General features: G+C 39.2%; 2 protein-coding genes across 5 annotated transcripts in view; one reads left to right on the top strand and one right to left on the bottom strand.

Annotated features, from left to right (window-relative positions):
• ralgps2 (Ral GEF with PH domain and SH3 binding motif 2) overlaps window positions 1-20,909 on the top strand; it is a 150,735-nt gene that overhangs the window by 83,199 nt on the left and 46,627 nt on the right. The gene's annotated exons all lie outside the window — the stretch shown is intronic.
• The window catches only part of angptl1a (angiopoietin-like 1a), a 43,350-nt gene continuing 29,417 nt past the window's right edge, over window positions 6,977-20,909 (bottom strand). For both annotated transcript variants that reach the window (XM_066676138.1, XM_066676137.1), the window contains exons 3-5: window positions 12,639-12,832; window positions 10,021-10,291; window positions 6,977-8,658 (exon numbers count right to left, since the gene is read on the bottom strand). In XM_066676138.1, the coding sequence (XP_066532235.1) occupies window positions 8,471-8,658; window positions 10,021-10,291; window positions 12,639-12,832 (653 nt within the window). In that variant the 3' untranslated portion in view covers window positions 6,977-8,470. The remainder of the gene's footprint in view (window positions 8,659-10,020; window positions 10,292-12,638; window positions 12,833-20,909) is intronic.

Raw genomic sequence — 20,909 nt, 5'->3', positions numbered from 1 at the left:
ATTAGTTTAATCCACACTCTGAAATCGTGCGTCTTTTTTCCAACTCTGCCCGCACATGCTCATATTTACTATGTGTTGAGTCTGTTTTAATGTGTCTGCATGAGGTTTTGTTAGTGTGTGAGAATGAGCCGTAAATTCACTTTGTGTTCCCCATTTTCTTCCATGTTCTTCAGCAATACTATTACCTTGCTTTAGGAAGTGATTGAACGCAGTTTGAAATCTAAGATTACCACTGACTCTTATAGTTAGTTAGTTTTATTTATGTTTATTATCCTTTCACTGACCAGATTAGTGTAGCATATAACAACAAATAAAAAATAAGCTCCACAAAGTATGGAATACAACAATATTAGGTGCACAAAAAAGTTAATTTTTTTGTGACGTATAATTGTAATTCAGAATAGAAACATTGCCCTGTTTTGTCATTTTATTGTAACTGTTGCATAGAATTTAAATATTTTCATTTTATTCAACCCAAAAAGTAAAAAATATATATATATATATATTGACAATATGCTATGTTTACAATCACTAACAATGAATTCACCATTTTTAAATGGTCTAAAGCAAAACTCTCATACAAAAAATTAGATGCACATGCTGTGATATATATATATATAATAGGTGATAATTGTCATTTTTAATACTACACACCAATTACGAAATGACAAAATAGCAGGAGAATGTTAAAATTTTCAATTGCACCCAGTACTCATTAAAACTTATTTCTACACCTAATACAATAGGTAGGTATTAGTGTCGGCTAAGCATTAATGTATTTGCCATCAAATACCATTCAGAAATACATGTGATGTCTCAGGAAATCAGGTACAACACTTACTACTAATATATATTATTACTTCATTATACTATATAACACTGTATCAGTATTATCTGCTATAACATCCCAATACTGTTGTCCATTCACCACCTACAGATCAGTGACCTCTCTTCCTCACACTTGTCACATGTTGCTTGTTGTACTAAGGTAAAGTGGAAAACAAAAATTCTCTTGGTGAATTATGCCATGCCCTTACTTCTTATCGCATTCCTAAAGCAGAATCTCACTAGCCCCTCTCCCAGCTGCTGCACTAAAATGACTTACACAGAAGTGGCTAAAAGAAGGGGATTTTGGTGGTGTTTTTTTTTTTTTTTTAAACGCTGGCAGCACAAACTGTGTCTTAAGTGAGCTAGAGCAAAGCACCAGCAGGGATGGTTGAGATGAGAGGGGCTCGGAAAACAGGCCATCCGTCATGTTCTCCTTGTTTGTGTGTGTGTGTTGGTGTGTTTTTCAACTCCCTTTTTTTGTTATGCATGTCTTTGGTTTCAGAGTTTCCTCTGAATGTTTCTGGAGGTTTGTGATTTACTGTTTACTGTTTTTAAAGAAAGAAAGCATCTGCTGTCCGATCACTTTTTGGCAACTGACTCAGTTCCCACACAGACAGACACACACACACACACACTTTTTAATAAGATGTGTTGACAAGCTTTATTTATTTTCAGCACAGTTTTCAACGTACATGTCTTATGTGTATGAGAGGAACACTGCTTGTTTGGGGAGAATGCTCTGTGTATTTTGAAGATGTACACTTAATACAGGACTGCATCATCTCTCTCTCTCGTCTCTCCCTCTCCCTCTCTCTCTCTCTCTCTCTCTCTCTCTCTCTCTTTCTCTCTCTCTCTCTGATGCTTATATGCTTATTCCCCTGCTGTCAGTCTCCATCTGTGTGTGTCTGTCTCTTGCATAAGATTTCTGAGCTCATGTTCGTCTGACATGAGCAAAGAAATACACACAGCTCTGACACAGAGAACGGCTGAACGTCTGGGATGGATATAGGGCAGTAACAATTATTATTTGTTTTTATATATATACACTGCACACTTGGTTTCAGAGCCAGACGGGGAACTGTCAAAACTGTAAAGTGGTAGAAGTAAAGGTGAACTAGTAGACTGTGTTACTGGTGATCTATTATTAAAAGCTTTTACAAACACATGAAGCACAAACGCATCTTTTTTCAGCTGCCTCTAACAGAACCTCAGAGATTCAATGCACTTGGATCCTAACAGCCCAGTACTGTTATGTTAGCTAACAGAAAATTCTAACTCGATTAATCATCAAAACAATCTGTAGATTACGTGATTGATAATAGAAATTGATAGTGACAGCCCGAGAATTATGGTGTCTGTGTATCGTTATGATAATAAGTGCTGGCTTATTTGTGTTGTGTGTGTGTGTGTTTGTTCATGTGTTTATGACTGGACTGGACGTGTCTCAGGCTCTTTGGAAGGCAGAGTGGAAAATCCTGCACAGTTCTGCTGCAGCAGATCTGAAAGTCATCAGAGAGCTACCAGTTCCTCTTGTACAGGCACACACACACACAAAGAGAGGGAGAGAAAGCTGGTGTGGCTCCTATGTTTTCTGACATGGTCATAACACTGTTAGACTGGTCTTTTACCTAACTGTTTGTTCCTTGACCTCTTTCTGTTTTTCTTAAACTCTGAAATGTCTCTCTTTACAAAAACAAGCAACATAGCAACGTATGAAGAGTTCCTAAGTTTTGTAGGAGTGCTTTTGAGTTTTGTAAAGTTTCTGATCATGACATTCCACAGTATTAATATACAGTTGACCTGGCGGATGTATGAATTTACTGTGCACCTTACAATATTTTATCTTTGGGCATTTGTTTGTGTGTATTTACGCTGTAAATATTATTTATGTAATTCTCTTTCTGGTCGTTAAACCATATCAGTCAGTGTTGAAAGAAAATGTTACTTTGTTACAGATGTGTAACTGTAGTTAGGCCTATGGTGGTTGTGTCAGCACTGAACTTCTTGTCATTTTTAATAAAACAACACGTTAAGGGAATTAGCTAAATGAGTAATTCAGAGATGATTAATAGTATACGGGAGGATATGCTATATATTAAACAATTAGGTATAAGGGAATTGAGCAGCCACAGATTTCCCTATTTGTGAGTGGTCCCTGAACCCATCCCTTGTGATTAATGAGGGCGTACTCTACCCCACTGAGCACCCAGTACAATATAATTCCCATATTTATACAAACAATAAAAACACATCGAAAAATGTCCAGGAAATAAAAGAAACATGACGTCTGACAATCCTAAATATTAATATTGTTAAACTAACTTTAAAATCGAGGGCAACAAACTGATAGAAATGCCCTGTAATGAATGTCAGTCAGTGACTGATGCTGTAAATATTGTATATTGAAAATGTGTTTAAAAATCATACCATTGTTATTGAAACATTGTGATATATACTGATATTGAATTATCGTCCAGGCTTAGGCTAGGTATACAAATGTCTTGTTTGTTAAAGCCTAGGCAACTTCAGAAGAACAGAACAGTAACCTGCTAGCACTTCTGAGATTATCTACATAGTTTACTACATAATCAAGGAAATATCTTGCTCTCTGAGAAGTTTTAAATAATTCAGTGCCGCTCTGTAACCATCGCTGTGGAATTGCACCTTGTGAAGTGTTATCACATATAACACCAACTGCCTACAGCCAGTAAGTGTCTACCTTATAGTGCATGTTTCTGTACTGTGACGTGTGTGTATGGTTTGAGGTTTGCGTGTATGTGGGTAAGAGTATGTAAACTGACCTGCCAGGCAGAACTCTCTAGTGACAGAGATCTGCTGACAGGTCCTAAGCTCTCCCACCAGATAACCATGGCGCACGCATACAGCCAGCAACCCCACAGATACACACTCTGGAAGGCACATCAGTGTGTACGCACCCACGTCCCTTTAGAACGAGCAGTCACGCAGTATGCTGTGCCTCCAGGCAAAGCCGGTCTGACTTGGTCTAAAGCTACAGTTACCGCACAGGTCAGCTGTGACTTTCTGCTTGATATCATTGTAGGGCTTTGTAGGGTTATTTTTAATATCAATGCTATTGGAAGAAAAGATTTTTAAGTGAACTTGGCCTGTTTTTATCGTTCCGTTCCTCATAAAATTTGAACAAAGTGTAAACAGCAGCTGGTTTTTATTAAGAAAATCTTCTGTGGATCTGTTTGGGCTCAGGGACTTAAGCTGGAGCTGCAGATAGTTCTGGACAAGATGATTAAAAAAAAAACACATTACTGAAAATACTGGAAAAATTGTGTAATGGTTCATTTTTACAACATTAATGTATTATTCACATATTAGCACCATTGACACCATTAAGTGAAGCAGTATTTAATATTTTTGTTTACAGGCACTTGTTTGTATTTGTTAAGAGTTTTTGCATTATTTTATTTTTAATGTGTAGAACAGCGATGAGGAGCTTGTGCAGGGATCATAATTTAATTAAAACAAACAGAAATCCAACTTGCTCCCTCCAGGGTGTATTCCTGCCTTGTGTCCAATGATTCCAGGTAGGCTCTGGACCCACCGCGACCCTGAACTGGATAAGCGCTTACAGATAATGAATGAATGAATGAAAAAATCCAACTTAAAAAGCTGAGGATCTAAGATCGCTAAGATGAACAAAGCACTGCTGTTACAAACACACAACTACGGCAGTGACTGACAGAACATGGCTTTATACACAAGCCATATAAAGAAAGTGTGAAGGTGTTCCCTGATCCCTGAGTGGGCTGTGACAAAAGCAGACACGAGGAAGCGAACTCGAAACAAAAGCACATGGTAAACACAAAACAGTAAAAACGCATGACATGAAGTGCAAGGAGTGGGCGAATCATGATGTTACCCAAACAAACCCACTTAATATATTCAGTATCAGCAGGGCTCTAAAACACAAGACACTTTTGCAAACACTGACTCAAATTTTGATGTCAGAATCCGAAATTGCATTGAGCGGGTATGTGGTTGTAGTCACACTCCTCACATGGGTTTTGATGAGGTTAGGCTATTGTCTGTTCTTTAGAGCAGCACTGAATGGGCCACGGGATTAGACAGCTGTGTGGGTGGTTCATGAGCACATCTGTATGTGGGTGTGAAAATGTTGTACTCAGGTGTGTTGGAATCATATAGAAGGCAAGTAACCCAAAGCAGCCAGTGGGAAAAGCTGCACAATGGAAACTACAAGTGGCAAAGCAGGAGAACCACAGCCAGCTCCGGGCAGCAGATATTAGCAAATGTTTTAAATGAAAGCCAGCCAGGAGAACGTCGTCTTTTCCTCCTTGTATGTGTGTGGGGGAAGAATGTCAAGAAATATCATGACTTGATTGTATTTTGTAGTGGGTAACACTGTGGCCCACACAGCAGACTAGGGTACAGTCCCAGGCTTAAGCAGGAACACCACTCTATACAAATTAGTTCTTGCATATAGCTCTTAACACTCCGCTCGTCTGCCTCTGCAGTGTCTACCCTAAATGTAAATGTAATAAGACGTTAGCACAGATAAAGTACAGATATGTATAAATATGTTCAACAAGATTTAAATCTTTGTTTTAAAACCATTTCTATTATGTAGATTAAGGTTACTTTTTTGTTATATTTAATTAAGTTCACATAAGAAGAAGAATCACCTTTATTATTCTCCTTGGGGAAATTGTTTCTTTGCATTTAACCCATTTGTGGCAGTGAACACACAAACACACACTAGGGGCTGTGAACACACGCGCACACACACACACACACACACACACACACACACACAAATGGAACAGTGGGATGCCAGCCAAAGGGGGTGGGGAGGGGTTAGATGCTGCGCTCAAGGGCACGTCAGCCGTGGATGAATTTTTCCTGTTGGTCCCAGGAATTGAACAAGCGACCATCTGCTTCTTTAAAGTGAAGGACACAGCTGGCTCCAATGTAAATGTAAGAAATTACATTTCATCATTATTATGAGTTGAATGAAGGTTGGCAAATTAACTTCACATTCTGCATGCTACAGGGTCTGGATGCTTACTGTGTACCACTCAGATCACATATAAAAAGGTTTCAAAAACAATTATTTTAGAAGTAGCCAGGGTCTTTTTATTTCGTGTTAATGTATTGCACTTTAATACAATGTCCGCTGAGTTACAATTAAAAATAATTCATATGCCTCTGCCACAAGGAGAGAGAGAGAGAAAGCCTAACATACCCGACTGAGCCAGTTTGTCTTTTTACTCATTGACTGACACTGGGGCTTCGTAAACACATCACACTTGTTTCCAGCACTAAAACAGAATCTTCTGAATTGTATTAAAAGTGTTTTTTGAGCCTTTAAGTGTTTTAAATGTTTAAAATGGAAGGCATTCTGGATGTAATTTGAGTTTAACTGAATTGTTGGTGTCATTATTTAATTATTTGCATCTCAGTACATCCATCTGGACATGCCTAAACGTTCTGAAGTTAGTTGGTATTTAAAGTACCACCATCTTAATGGTGGATGGGGGTGTATACAGTACCATATGGGATATATACCTTAATCTACATGAAGTTGTATAAACAACTGTGTGTGTGTGTGTGTGTCTGTTTCCTCCCTGTGAGATGTTGGTGATTGAGGATGTTCTGAAGGATGGCCTCACTGGGGAACAAGTGAATGGAGAATCATAAGTTTTATGAAGTATACCTTGGTGAAAATGAAACCGTAGCACTTTATATGGAAGGAATGTTCTGTTATTTTGTCTTCCAGCTTTCCTTCTGCACCTCTCTCTCTCTCTCTCTCTCTCTCTCTCTCTCTCTCTCTCTCTCTCTCTCTCTCCCTCTCCCCCTCTCCCATCCCCATGGCTGCACGGAGGAAATGTGTTTTTCATTGTCTCTATTTGCTGGCACAGGACTCTCCTCTTTCACATGTCTGCATACTTTTAACATGAAATCTCCCTCCGTCGTTCCCTTCCTCTCTCCCTCTCTCAGATCACATTGCTGAATGATCAGTAGTGTAAGAGGAAGGGCAGCCGTAAATCCACATGCTGCTTAAATAATCGCAGAAGGTGTCTTTGAGTTCACTGGTGCTGCAGAAAGCAGAGTCAGAAAACAGTATACTTAAAAATAATTTTTATTTAGTTTTAAGCGGAGTGGTGTTTAATTTCACCTCCTGTCAGCAAATAAACTCAGATTTCAAAGGTGCGTACAGGGTGTCTGTGTTTTGTGAGTGCTTTTTTTTTTTTGTGAAGGGGTGTGTGTGTGCAGCATGTGTCGGTCAGTGCTTATCTATAGCCAGATTTGTTGCCAATTCACATATATGCTGGTTTTGCACGTATGGGCAAACAGGAGGGTTCCACAGCTGACACATGCATACGATCACATGGAGGGCAAAAGCACAATTGATGTCATTACCAGATATAAACAACCAAAGGTGTAACTATCATAAATAACCGCTGATAAATAAAAGAGATGGATAAGAGCCGTTCTGTAATGTGAGTTCTTAAATTAACTCTTAAAAAACAAGGCAAACATATAAACATGAAATATATTTACACACCAACAATACCATATCAAACCAGACTGAGCCCTCAGCACAGTCTGTTTCCAGTCTTTTTTTTTTTTTTTTTTTTGCATTGAGAAGAAAATGGGAAATACAAGCCATTAGGAGTGATCCAATTCATAGCAAATTACTGAGTAAAATGGCATAAGAACTTCAAGAATTGGGGGAAAAAAATCCTTGAACACTAATGCAGAAAATTAGAGACCACTCTTCTTGCACTGAGCTATCATTTAAAATGAATGGAAGGACACAGAAACCTGTGGGCTGCTCAGACATGAAGCAAGATAAAAGCTTTCCATTCAAAGAGTGGAAAGTTTACTTTTTTTTTTTTTTAATACCTCTCCCTGTAATGTAATATTCTCTAAAATATCTCTTGAATTTTATTTATTTTTGATTTGTTTTACATGATGGCTATTTGTAATGGAAAAGCAGGGAATGCAACTTGCAAATGTGGAAAATTAAACATTAAAATAAATTTAACATTAAGGCTGTTTTTGAATGAAAATGAAGTGGTCTCAATGACTTATTGTAAAAATGAAAAAATGGAAGAAGCGCAAGACTAGAAGGGAAAGGAGGAGCAGAATGCAGTACCTGAACATGGCCTGTTTCCACTCTGACCCTGGCTAAAGAGAGATCTCCATCTTCTCTTTTATGAATCTAACAGTGACCAGTGGATGTCTAATACAGACACACTGTCAATTCGCTGCCTCTTACAAGTCCTCAGACAAGCTCCCCTGCTTAAGTGACCAGGGCTTGATCACTGCCCTAAACCAAGGTGTATTCATGAAGCGTGTGGTGTTCTAGATGCTCTGTCGTTGTAAAAGTGAAAATACCATTCTACTATACCATTGTGCTGAATATACAGAAGTGTTTACAAGCCCTGGTCCAGGAGGAGTCCTGTCCCAACATATTGCATTATTGTGTCCTACTCTAACAAGCCATTCCTGAGTTGAAGTGGGTGTGTTTGAGCCTGGAAAACATGCAAAGCAGAGGATCTCCTGGACCAGGCTTGGGAACCGCTGATATACAGGTATATTAAAGTAAAGGGAGTTTGAGACTTGAGGTTTGGGGGAGGCCCAGGTCTTAGTCAATCGGTCGGATCATCATCCGGACAGACTTGAGTGAGTAGAAGCCTCCTCCGTAATCAGCCCAGAAAATCCCGTCCTGGAACTTGCTTCGGTAAACACCTCCTGAGTACCACACTCCGTTCAGATTGGTCTGCCCACAAGCATTGTACCACCAACCACCTTTGTGGAAGTGAGCACAGTTTCCTGCCAAAAAGAACATGGAAGAGTAATACCAGCATTAGTAGAGTAGGAAAAAAAGTGCATGAAAAATGGAGAGAAGAAATGAAAATATTTAATGCAGAAATAAAATTAATATCTACTGGATTACAGAAGATAGAGCTAAATTGTGATTTAATTCTTAGCAGCAGCTGAACTCCTGCCAGCATTTGCACTATATTTGACACCAGTGCTGTCTCAAAAAGCTTTTCTTGTAACAATATTGTCTCTTAACTTCAATATATCTTCAATGTCGAATTAAAAACATGCATCTTCATTTTTGTTGAGTTTTAGTTTACTACATCATTTGTGCACAGCGGCTGTCTTTCACATCATGTGAACATTTCATGATGAATGACCAATAGAAGTGCTCCAAAATTACTTGGAATAAAATCTTTTTACTTTCACTTCCATTGAAGATGTATTCTTTATTAATCATTACTCCTGTAATGTTACAATTTTGAGAGATACATGTTTTTAATCGGGGTGGCTTGGTGGCTCAGAAGGTAGTGTTACAGTCACACAGCTCCAGGGACCTGGAGGTTGTGGGTTCAAGTCCCGCTCTGGATGACGGTCTGTGAGGAGTTTGATGTGTTCTCCCCGTGTGCTTCATGTTTTCCTCCGGGTGTTCCGGTTTCCACCCAAGGTCAAAATAAAAAAATAAATAAATGAACAAACAAACAAAAAAAAAAAACACATTGGTAGGTGGATTAGCGACTTGTGTGTGTGTGTGTGTCGCCCTGTGAAGGATTGGTGCCCCCTCCAGGGTGCGTTCCTGCCTTCTGCCCCATGATTCTTTGTAGACTCTGGACCCACCGTGACTCTGAACCGGATAAGCGCTTACAGACAATGAATAAATGAATGCTTTTAATTGGACAGCGACGTTATTTATTTTTATTTATTTATTTATTTATTTATTTTTATATTGTATTGAATGGTATATGGATGGCACCTCGAATCTGTGACTCTTTTGGTTGGTTTTTAACTATAAATACTTTAAATACTTTAAAAGTGCCTAGTTTGTGCTGGATGTCTGCATTTCTTTGTGTAGACAAATCTCTCTGGCCAATCAGTGCTCTGCAAGGTCGATTTTAGCCTACTCAGCTTGATTAGAACCAGGAGCAAGCCTCGACTTAAGAAGGTTCTTGGTTCCAGGTTACAGCAAAAGAGCTGAACTGAGCAGAACAGGGACCATGAAAGGGAAAAGCTCCAAGAGTAGCCTACTTTCATCTGTTTAATGACCACACACGCAGAATTTATTGACTGTTTTAACCACTTTTTGACCAAGGACAGTAAAACACAAATTGTTTAGACATTAAGATCAGCAGAACCTTGCTGGCAGAGTTGTACCTGTGAAGGCGTCCTTGTCTCTGTCCAGTGTGGTGAAGGGTTTGCCATTGTGACTGGCCAGCGAGTCGCCTGCATTGCCCTGGTAGGTGCCCAGTCTCAGGCGGTAGGACTCCGACTCAGGCTCCAGTCGAAAGCTGCTGTACTCGGCGTAGACTTTCTTCCCCACCCAGTCCTCTAGCTCTACCAGCAGCTTGTAGTCTGCCTGCTTTGCCAGGGCATGGATATGATCCAGCCCTAGCCAGTACTCGCCATCAATGTTCCCAAAGCCTTTCTGTTTGAGAAAAAGAGAGATGCAGAAACAGGATAGGTTTTTTTTTTTTATCATTAATTAATAATGTCTTTAAATACCTATAATCATAATTATTAATGGCATGCCACAATTACTTAACAGGTAAGCTGTTAGGTCCGGCTAATGCCAAAGGTGTGTCCTTAAAACTCAGAAGGCACAGTAAATATAGATATGCATTACATTGTCTCGGCCAAGTTTTATTTATATATATATATATATATATATATAAAACATTTTTTACCCCTGTTTGAGCATGTTCTATAGACATGACCACTGTGGGCCTGTAAACTTCGGATCTGTATCTATAGTTTGATTTCCATGTTGACAGATGCACAGCAGAAGCATGAGGTGACGACACTAGTAGAGAAACTGGATGACAGCGCACAGCTGAGTTTCTTTTTTGCTGAGTGTTTTTTGTGTTGTGTGACAGCTAGGGTTGCAAAGGGATGGAAAATTACTGGTAACTTTCATATTTTGGAAACTTTGGGAATTTATTGGAATAAATAGGAAATATTGGATCACTAAAAGGAACTATCAACAGCTGACATGAAGGCATAACACAAATAATAACTATGACACGCAATGTCATAGTTGATGCATGTTACATTCTTCTGTTGAATACAATGACAAATTTTAAAAACACTAAAGCTAATGGTCTTCAAAATGTTAAATAAATAATTAAATATTCATTCTAGGTAATAGAAACCCATTGAGGCAAAAAATATAGGTAGCTAGCCTATGCTAGCCTTGATAAGCTAATCTCGTGCTAGCCTGCTAGCCTCAGTAAACTAATCTCATAAATGAAATTGCCCATTGAGCTTTTCCGATTTACCAGATAGCAAGCAACTTTGAGATTACACCTTGATTTAATAGTTGCTTAAATGTTTCAATGCTAATACTGTCAATAAAAATATAAACCTCATCAAAACTTACCTGACTTTAGGTGGGCCTTTGGTCCAAATGTATGCTTTCAGTGAATGCCAGGTTTCTGGAAATCATCTGTACATGTGATGAAGGAATGAACAGTGCAGGGGGTGTGGTCTCAATAGCTCTTCAGTGTGTAATGAGCCATGAGGAGCAGCTTTGCTATTCAACTGTTTTGGTATCATATATATTTTAGCCAAGATTATGCTTCAGGATATTTTTTTCCCAACTATATGTAAGTTTCTCAATTTTAGCTTTGAATATTCCCATTTTATTCCCATTAATTCATGTAAATTCCCATAATTACCTCTTAATTCCCATGGTAAATTTACCAACTTTGAAAAATCCCAGAATTTTGCAACCCTAGCAGCATTGTACTTTGCAGGAATCATCTGTGTAACCTAGTTGTGTTCTTGATCCAACGTGAGTGCACAGACAGCATAAATATCCCTGCTTAAAATAAGTGTTCTCAGTACTTGTGTGGCAAGCAGTCACTGCTTCAGCTTCTGCTATCTAAATGCACAGTGATAAAGGACAGTCTCAGGCAGGGACGAATGGACAGGCTTTTTCGGCATAATTGGCTTTTTCCACAGATTGCAGCAGTGCGCAGTAAAAGCTGGGCCTTTTCCACTCAAAGCCGTCCAGTTGGATTGAACAGTGCTCTCTAGTCATGCCAGGCTTTAACAGTTGGATATTTTATTCTGGGTTTCTCTGGTTAAGGTGAGTTTGCTTTGGGACTGCATGTGTAGCTTGCTGTGGCAGCGCTGAAGTGTCGAAGATTTGTCATCATTTTCCTGCTAAGTTCTTAACACAGCTTGATGACAGACCGTTATTTTGTGTGAGTAGTAAGAGTGTGTGTGATTTTGCCGTCCTGCTGTTGCCCAGAGTTGTATGGAGCTGTGTTCTGATGGATGTTGATAGTTGGTGACATGGTTTACTCCTGTTTATGTCTCTACAGCAAAACAACACGTGGGCTTGGCTTCACTCCACTTTATGCTTCCATCGTTTGAAACAGACACACATGTAGGAACTTTCGCTTGACCTGCCATAGGGGCTGTCAGACTTCAAACATCTGGACATATGAAAAGTGATTAAACTTTGCAAATGTGGGTGTAAATACATTGTTTTCCACATTCAGACCACACTTATACCAGTAAACCTCAGATTCTGTAAGGACATTTTACTTCCAGTTTAAGCGTCAGCATATTTATGCTTTCACTTGCATACAACAGTGATTATGTAACTGTTGACTGGAGTCCTATATGTCGGCCGAATTAGATCCATCAGTATGTTTATGCTGTCCTATCTGATAAACATCCGTTTAAGTCTTTGCTTAGATGTTGACGTTACTTGAACCAGCCATATAAGCTATTAGTTAGAGCACCGGGAGCTTTTCCATTCTTACCTTGTAATTCTCCCAGTTCCTGAAGAAGTTGACGGAACCATCTTTCCTCCTCTGAAAGACTGTCCAGCCTCCATTGTCCAGTCCATGCTCACACCAAGCCTGGATCAGCCTGTCACTGCCCTCTGCCTTTAGAAGATACATCCCACTAGTGCTGTGTCCCGCCTGCCGCACTTGGAAACAGTCTCGGAAAGGTCCTGTTTAAACCCAGAGAGAGAGACTACTGTAAGGCTGCATTGACCTCAACCTCATCAGAGCAGAAGTGTTATAAAGTCTGTGTTGTTCATTTAGGAAAGACATAATGCTGTTCTATATATAGTCTGACCTATACATTTAACTACAGTCCTTCACAGAATGACTACCTTAACAGCAGTTCTGTTATATTTTAAAATGCTCTAGAGATTATTCCCCAGACAGTAATCTGTGTTTCACATACATTTCCAGGGTTTTATATGCTCTCATATTTTATATGCTCTGAGAATGATCCATCGTCCAAATAATACACATTTTGGCGATTGTATGGGGGTCTAACCATTGATGAACAGGGTGAAAGGGGGGTAACAAAGTATGTGGTAATATAGATCAAGTCTGTAATTGCAGAATTACAAAGTGCTCCTGTATGGTCAGTGGACCCGATAAAGTGAATGAGTGTCGAAACAAAACCATATTGATTGGTGTAATTGCCAAATTACAAAATGTTATGATGTGTGTGTGTGTGTGGGTGTGTGTGTATATATCTATATATATATATAATCACATAGTAAAAATAATTAATCACACTGACATTCCACCTAGTTCTCAGATCCTTCATTAAAAAAGGCATTCACATATTTTATACACACAGACACACACACACACACACACACACCTCTCTTTGTTTATTTATTCCTTATTTTTTCAGTTGGCAATAAGCAGATATTGCTTCAATGGAATGTTGTTGTACTGAGCCTTATTTTTAGGTCATTTATTCTAAAGTTAATGATGTTTATTTTTATTAATAATTTAGCGGTGGGATTGAAGGAACAGCGATGTCCTCCTCTCACAATCCATGCCTTGAGCAAGGCACCGAACCCACAACTATCCGCTTTGGGTGTGTGTTCACAGCCCCTAGTGTGTGTGTGTGTGTGTGTGTGTGTGTGTGTGTGTGTGTGTGCGTGCGTGCGTGCATTCACTGCCACAGATAGGTTAAATGCAGAAGATACATTTCGTTGCACATTTAATTTCATTTCAGGGTACTTTTCAAATATGGCTAGTAATTATGTAATATTATGTAAGTGCCATAATCATTGACACTAAAGTATGACAAGTTTTTGTCATTTCTCCAAAGCATTTCATATAGAAGAACGTGGATGAATTACTTCATCAAATATATCTTCGAAATCACTGAAATAACCAAAACCACTGCAAGAATAGCTTGCCGTAGGCCGATAGAAAAGCTCAAGTCAGACAAATCAGATAAGACCCGATCAGACAAGGGCTGATAGGGAGCAGAGGTTGTATTACTTTCGGATGTGTGTTTGGATGCTGCTCTAACAGCAGATTAATTTGGTTTGTGAGCCACACATACTCTCATCAGTTCAGTCTGAAAGCTATCCATGAACCATGACCCCGTTCTCTTGGCGAAAGAATCCCCAACATCCTCGCCAAAGCAAAGACAGCCAGATGGATGAAGGATAAAGGGGACACACAGTTAGCAGCCTGCTGCCCGGCCTAAACCGTCTTGTTCGGAGTTTTGTGAAGCGATGCATTTATATTCATGTCCACGGGCGAGCCTGCTGAAAGTCTAACAGAGATGTTGAAGGTTAAGGGCTCTGAGAATGCTCCTCTGTTGGGCAGACTTTGAGAGATCCTCTGTTCTGTGCTGAAGTGGCTCCCCTGAGAGGCGTCCGAGAGGCCTGCGCAGACCTGCACTCCCTCTCTCCCCTCTCCCTCTTCTACAGCAGCCCTGTTCCTCTCTGCCACATGCTCCATTGCCTCTTCAATAAGCCCTGCGCTCCTAATGGACTTAGCATGCTCCAGGCTTTTCTTCTCTCTCTCTCTCTCTCTCTCTCTCTCTCTCTCTCTCTCTCTTCCCCTCCCCGCCTGTCCCCTGTACCATTAGCCTCAAGCTAAATCCATTATCAGTCATGTAGGGGTGAGCCAGGAAAGGAGGGAAAGATGGAAGAGAGGATAGAGAGAGAAAAAGTGGGCGAGCACATCCAGCCTGAGGTCCTCTGGGTGGTGTGGTTGGTTATCTGTGAGAGAGGAGGTTTCCTGCTTTGAGAGGAAGTTCTTCGGTGGCTGTGGTCATGCTGAAGCAGCTGGATTGCCCAGCGTAGTCCAGCAGCCCTATCAATGACAACCATTGAGTTCTCACAGTTGGGCTATGTGCCAGACACATTTACCCAGCAGCCATCATGCATAGTGGGGAGGCTGGTCTTCTCAGCTGGGGTCCAGTTGGACCCCTGAAAATCCAATATGCATTAGTTACTCAGTACCTTTCTCTAATCATCTTTGAACATCATAGTATGGCCATGAAGTTTGAAAAATTACACTTTTTTTCACATTTTTTTTGTTTTAAAAACACCTCCTTCAAAAACAGCATGGTAATGTTAATATGGAGTCATGCAGAGAGATGGTACTACACTAAAAGAAACCTGTGTTTGTTGTTTTGTTAAGACTTTTGCACAGATAATGAAACAGCAAAGAGCCTAAATATTGTTTAAATAATGATTCCGTTTTATTTAACAGACTGTAGGAAAATTCCATTTTGAAATACCTTTCTTTAAAATATCTTTAAAATAACTTAAGAGAAGAACAATGCTTTCTTCTTCACATTCAGTGGATGAAAAGTAATTTTGGAGAATTTTTTTTGGTCCAGTCATCATGACATTTTCACAAATTATGAAGGATAGCTGCTGTGCTCAAAAGATGTTATTTAATAAAAAATTAATAAAAATAATAATTAAAAAAAACACACAAAAATGGACATGCATATTTTATCTTAGACAGCCACGAAAAGTTTGATCCCCAGCAGTTTGATGATGTGAAGAATTGTTAATAGTGGGGGATGGTGATGGTTGCCAGATGTTCAGGCTGTTTAACCAAAACACCCTCTATCATGATAGATTTCAGACCCTTTTTTTTGGCAGAGTTGTCCATGAACAACATATTTTTCTTCAGGTTTTGTATGTGTTTGCAAGCTTCCTGATCATTGTGTATAGATAATCAAATGGCAGAGTTAGCAATATAAACCTTTAAACCTAGTTCTGGTCACAACTACGAAGCCACATATTGTTCAGTAAACAGTTTAAAATCAAACCATGATGAATATTGGGCACCACTTGAGAATGAGATTAAACTTATAAAGGTTTATGAATCATTTAAAACCTGTTTATCAATTGTTATTAAATATGCTGTTAATACATTAAAAGTCATTTATAACATGGACAGAAAGTAGTGAACTCTCATGTACACTGTTAAACCTCAGATCTTGCCAGATAAAGTTTTATTTGATAAAGTAAAAAAAAAAAAAAAAAAAGCAAACTCAACAGATAGTTAACTATGCAAGAGCAGCTTTTAATTGAAGCAGTGTGTATCAGGTTTTAATCTCACAAGATCTCATCACACCCCTAATTTTTTATGCATTGATGTTAATGTGATGTTTACTTAAACATGTGAAATGACTAAATTCACATTCACATGAGCTTATTCTTAATCTTGACACTTTTCAATAAGTCCTTACACTTTCGGAATTAGACGAACAACAAGTCACTGGTGCCCTTTCTGGCTCAGTGTTACAAATGATTATTTATGACCTTTTATGGTGTTAAAAACCTATTTAATAACAGGTTTTTAAGCCATTTGTAAACCATTATGAATGTAGTCTTATTTTAAAGTTGCACCGCTATTTGTTTCTCACATCTCAGTGATTGAAATATGCAGTAAATATGAAGATTAAATTAAGATAAAATTTATAGAAATAACTGCTACTTGTGTCCTGGTTTCCCAGTGATAAGAAAGCTACATCTGCTCTGCTTGTTTCCTCCCGATTTTTTCTTCCTTTCTACTGAATGGTGGCATGGTGGTTAGCCGTAGTTGGTGCAGCGTAAACTGCGGTCCTGGGCGCATGTTTCTAGGTAAATCAGACTTTCAGTCGTCTGCTATTAGTGGCCAGTGGTGGGAGAACAGAGCTGAATGAAACCACAATGGTTGGACTGAATGATCTGAAAGGCGGACAACTACCCAACTCTCAGTGGTGAGATGTGAAACTTGATCCCTGTATAACTGTAGTTCAGAGACAGGTTTAGGCGTTAAGGGCTCTGCTGGGTGACACTGGGGTTTGCTGTTTGACTTTGGAGAGCTCTAGAACGCTAGTATTTTGTATTCCAGTAGAACACGTTATGGGCTCCTGTTCCATAACCACTCACGTTCTCATGAGCACGCACACACACACACACACCAAGTATAAAGTCTGCCAATACTTGGGGGTCGTCAGGAGTGTAAGTGCTTCTCCTGATAAGCTGGAAACTGGAGCAGAAGACATGTTGTCTGTGGATAATGTGGGAGTATTGAAACATGCTGAGTATCAGCCAGCAGCCGCACTTTGCCTTTCTTTTGCTGTTGTCCAAGTTGCTGTAATTTTCATATGCATGTTTTCACTGATGCTTTGTTATTACAGTTAAAAAAAAATACTTTTTCTAATAGTAAAAAATATCATTATGCCTTTGGAGAGAAAAAAACAAAACAAATGCTGCGGATACGTCTGGCGTATGGATAGCCATCAAACCATAATAAATGGACATGCTATCACTAGAGAACTGTTGCCTTTAAAGGTAGTGTAGATGGAAAGGCCCTGTTTGTAAGCCCCATTATTTTTTCCCGAAGCTTTTGAGTCTTGTTCTGGGTTTTTTTTTTTTTTTTTTTTTTTAAGAAAACCAGACCATCCAGCAAAGCCTTTGTAATCCAGTGGACCTGTTTTCATTCAAGTATCCGCCTCGCCCTAATGCAGTAGTTTAATGCTCTTCATTTCATCTCTGTAGGGACTGCAGTGTGCCTGGAAATAAAATCTCTCCTGTAACGAGTGGTGACTAGTAGCTTGTGCCACCTTGCTAGGTTTCAGCAGAGAGAAAGAGGAGTTTCTGGGATCTGTTTGTTGAACTGAAGAAAGCTCCTCATTCATAGAAACAGTGTTTCAGGAAACTTCTCCATCCACTCGAGAGCGTCAGAACAGTCACTATATACGCTGAGACGACAGAGTGTATCTATTCTGTAGAAATATGGAGCATGAAATTGAGTGTGATGACCTTTCAAATGCAGTATGGCTATATGGAGAGGTGGGTATTAACTAATACTTCAGCAAATATTTAAATATTTGTAAATTGTATGTGATAACTTTCATTTCTACTCAAGTGAATGTGTATCATTTTATTCATTCACATTTACACATTCAATGTCGTTTTGGGTTGGATAGTTTTGACAGCACCTGAGCTGCTTTCACTGAAGTTCTAGGTTTTACTCAGTGCTTTGGTTATTGAACTGATGTATTTGTAAATCTCAGGTTGTTGTATTTTTATTTTACAGCTATTCTTGCTTTGATTTACAGTACTCAGCTCTGACGGCTTCCATAGCTTGGAGAAAATAAACATTGACACAACTGGATTTATTTGTGTGAACCCAATTCTATACATGAAGGAATGTGGCATGAGTCAGGCTAGAAAAACTCCTGCTATTTCAGACTGATTTTGATTGGCTGATTCTTCAGTTATTTATTTGTTATTCATCAGAAGTCTTTTGGTCATTTGCCAATTAGCCTGATATGAGTACATCACCCAACATCACCTCCAATATGAGAACAGGAAAATATTTTTACTCTTTCTGACAATCCTCCTTGTTCTACTGTAACCTAAAATGATTAATATGGACAAGAGGCTCAAAAAGAGAGAGAAAATCTCTGTGCTCGTGTAGACAAGGCCTGAGTGTTGCTGTGAGTGGGAAGGAGCGGTGCCTGCTTTCATTAGTAAAGGTGAAGGGGAAGAGTGTGTCATATGTCTGAAGCAGACGATCATATATCATTATTATCACAGGCTTAAGATGGCGGTAGCAGCTGGTTTTCATTCACATCACTGTGTCCCTGCGCTGTGTGCTTCAGAACATGCTAAAGTGGTTAATGACACATGCCTCAAGTCAAGAGGCCACACTAAGCCTCTGAGTGTGTCTGAGAGAGCAGCAGACGGAGACCAAGCTTTGAGACACATTTCAATTAAGTAAGCAAAAATATCCATATAGGTTTTATTATTAAACCAACCTGGTTGAGAACAAATCCTTCTATTTCTGAGCTGTGATTGGCTGAGCCACATTTGGAAACAAATAATGTACTGTAGTATTCAGATATTTGGACACACTTATATAAACAAACAAAACCTCCCCAACAGAAATCATACATTTAATGCACAATTTAATAATAATATGTTGCATTTTATGGAATACTGCATGTTTTTTATTTTTTATTTTTTTTATTTTCCCAAATATGATAAATTCAGCAAGGTAACACAAATTGCGCACTGGGTGTGTTCCCTGTAGAGGGTGTGTTTTAACTAGGGCTGTTTGTACTTCTGTATATAGTACTACATACACAACTCCACAAATTAACTTATTACTCTATAGAATTATAACCTCACTGACAACATACTGTCAATCAATCATGTTGGATTGTCAAGCATTTATTTATCTTTTCATTAATTCTTTCATTTCTTTATTTGTTTGTTTGTCTCTTCGAAATGTAGCCTCTAACTGTAATGGTTTGTACTTTATTACTTGAGCTTGCATTCTCTGAAGTCACACCTTAGGGATGAAGTATAAGGCCACTTATATAAGCACCTCAGATAGTTTCAGCTGCTTTAAATTTTCGGAAGTCACGACAGGAATACACTGAGCACTGTGAAGAAATTTTCTCTGTATTTTTATTTATTTTTAAATGTTTTGTTTTTAACAGTGACGTTTTTAGAGACTTGACATTAATATCTGTGCCTTTAAATTACCCGACACATGTTTAAAATAGAGTCAGCTGTGATAAAGGTGAACGTCACCTTTATCATCCTTTCAGAAGAGCTGCTGGATGAGCAGGTGGCTGCTTGAAGGCATGTAATGAATGTATCGTGTACACCATTACTTACATATGTGCTTTTAATGTGCTCAACGTTTGTTTGATGTGTCCTCATGCTTTTTTTTTTCTCCCCTTCTTTTCTTCTCCCCTCCTCTCTCTCTCTTCCCTCTTTCCCTTGGGTGTGTGTGTGTGAGACAGAGAGAGAGAGAGACTATTTTCCTAGAAAGCAGGAAGGTTCTCCTTGATGAATTTACTGTGTGATTTACTCCTGCAGTAAAATTCTCTCCATATTCTCCTAGTCCTGTGTTCTTCTTGACCACTGTAGAAAGAGGCTGCATATGTATCGCCTCATATCTGCACATGGCCACCTCTTTACTCTCATGCTACATGTGTTCATTATGTGTGCCTTCCCTTATGTGTTTCTCTGACAACTTTCTTCTTGTTTTATGTTCTCCTGTCTCATTCTATTACAGATACTCATTCTTCCTTTCTGGCGTTTTCACTCTTTCATATCTCTCTCTTTCTCTCTCTGTTCTGTCTGTTCTCAGAAAAAGCAGCTTGCCCCATTTAGCTGGAGACTGTTTTTTGCTGAAAACATTACCCTGAAAATTGTTTTCCATGCTAAAATTTGCCAGCAGTGACTGTGTCTGTTTGCCTTGTGTGTTTGTGCTAGTTTGGGAAGATTACTTGGCAGGAAGTTTACAGGGACATCTTGATGCCTTTATGGCTGGCATTCCACTTCCACTGTGTCAGTGTGTTGGTAATGACAGATGTGTTTCACTGCGGAGAAGAATCACGCAATTCTGCATATCCCTGGATGATAATGCTATTCACTCCCCCCCTCTCCCCCCTCTCCCCTTTTATTCTCTGTTTGGGGTTTACTTTTGGGTCTAATTCCTTCTTCCATATTCCTTTTGTCAGCATCAATGGCAGAGTATAGTCTTTAGGGTTGTATTGCATTAGAGAGAGAGATGTCTGAACTCATTTGTGTTTTTATGGTCTGCCAAAGAGGGATGATTCTGCTGAACCGGAGCAGGGGACTCTGATACTTGTTTGGGCCCACTTCACACACTGGAAAGTAAACGTTTTCGGGTCTGTGAATAGGCATCTGAGATTCTGGGTGACGAACACTGGCATGTGCTGGCATCAAATCTGTTTATCCAACAAACACTTTCAGAAGCATGTCCCAT

The sequence above is a fragment of the Hoplias malabaricus genome, chromosome 7 (assembly GCF_029633855.1).
Source record: "Hoplias malabaricus isolate fHopMal1 chromosome 7, fHopMal1.hap1, whole genome shotgun sequence".
NCBI classification, from domain to species: Eukaryota; Metazoa; Chordata; class Actinopteri; order Characiformes; family Erythrinidae; genus Hoplias; species Hoplias malabaricus.
This window is presented reverse-complemented; position numbering and strand designations above follow the sequence as displayed.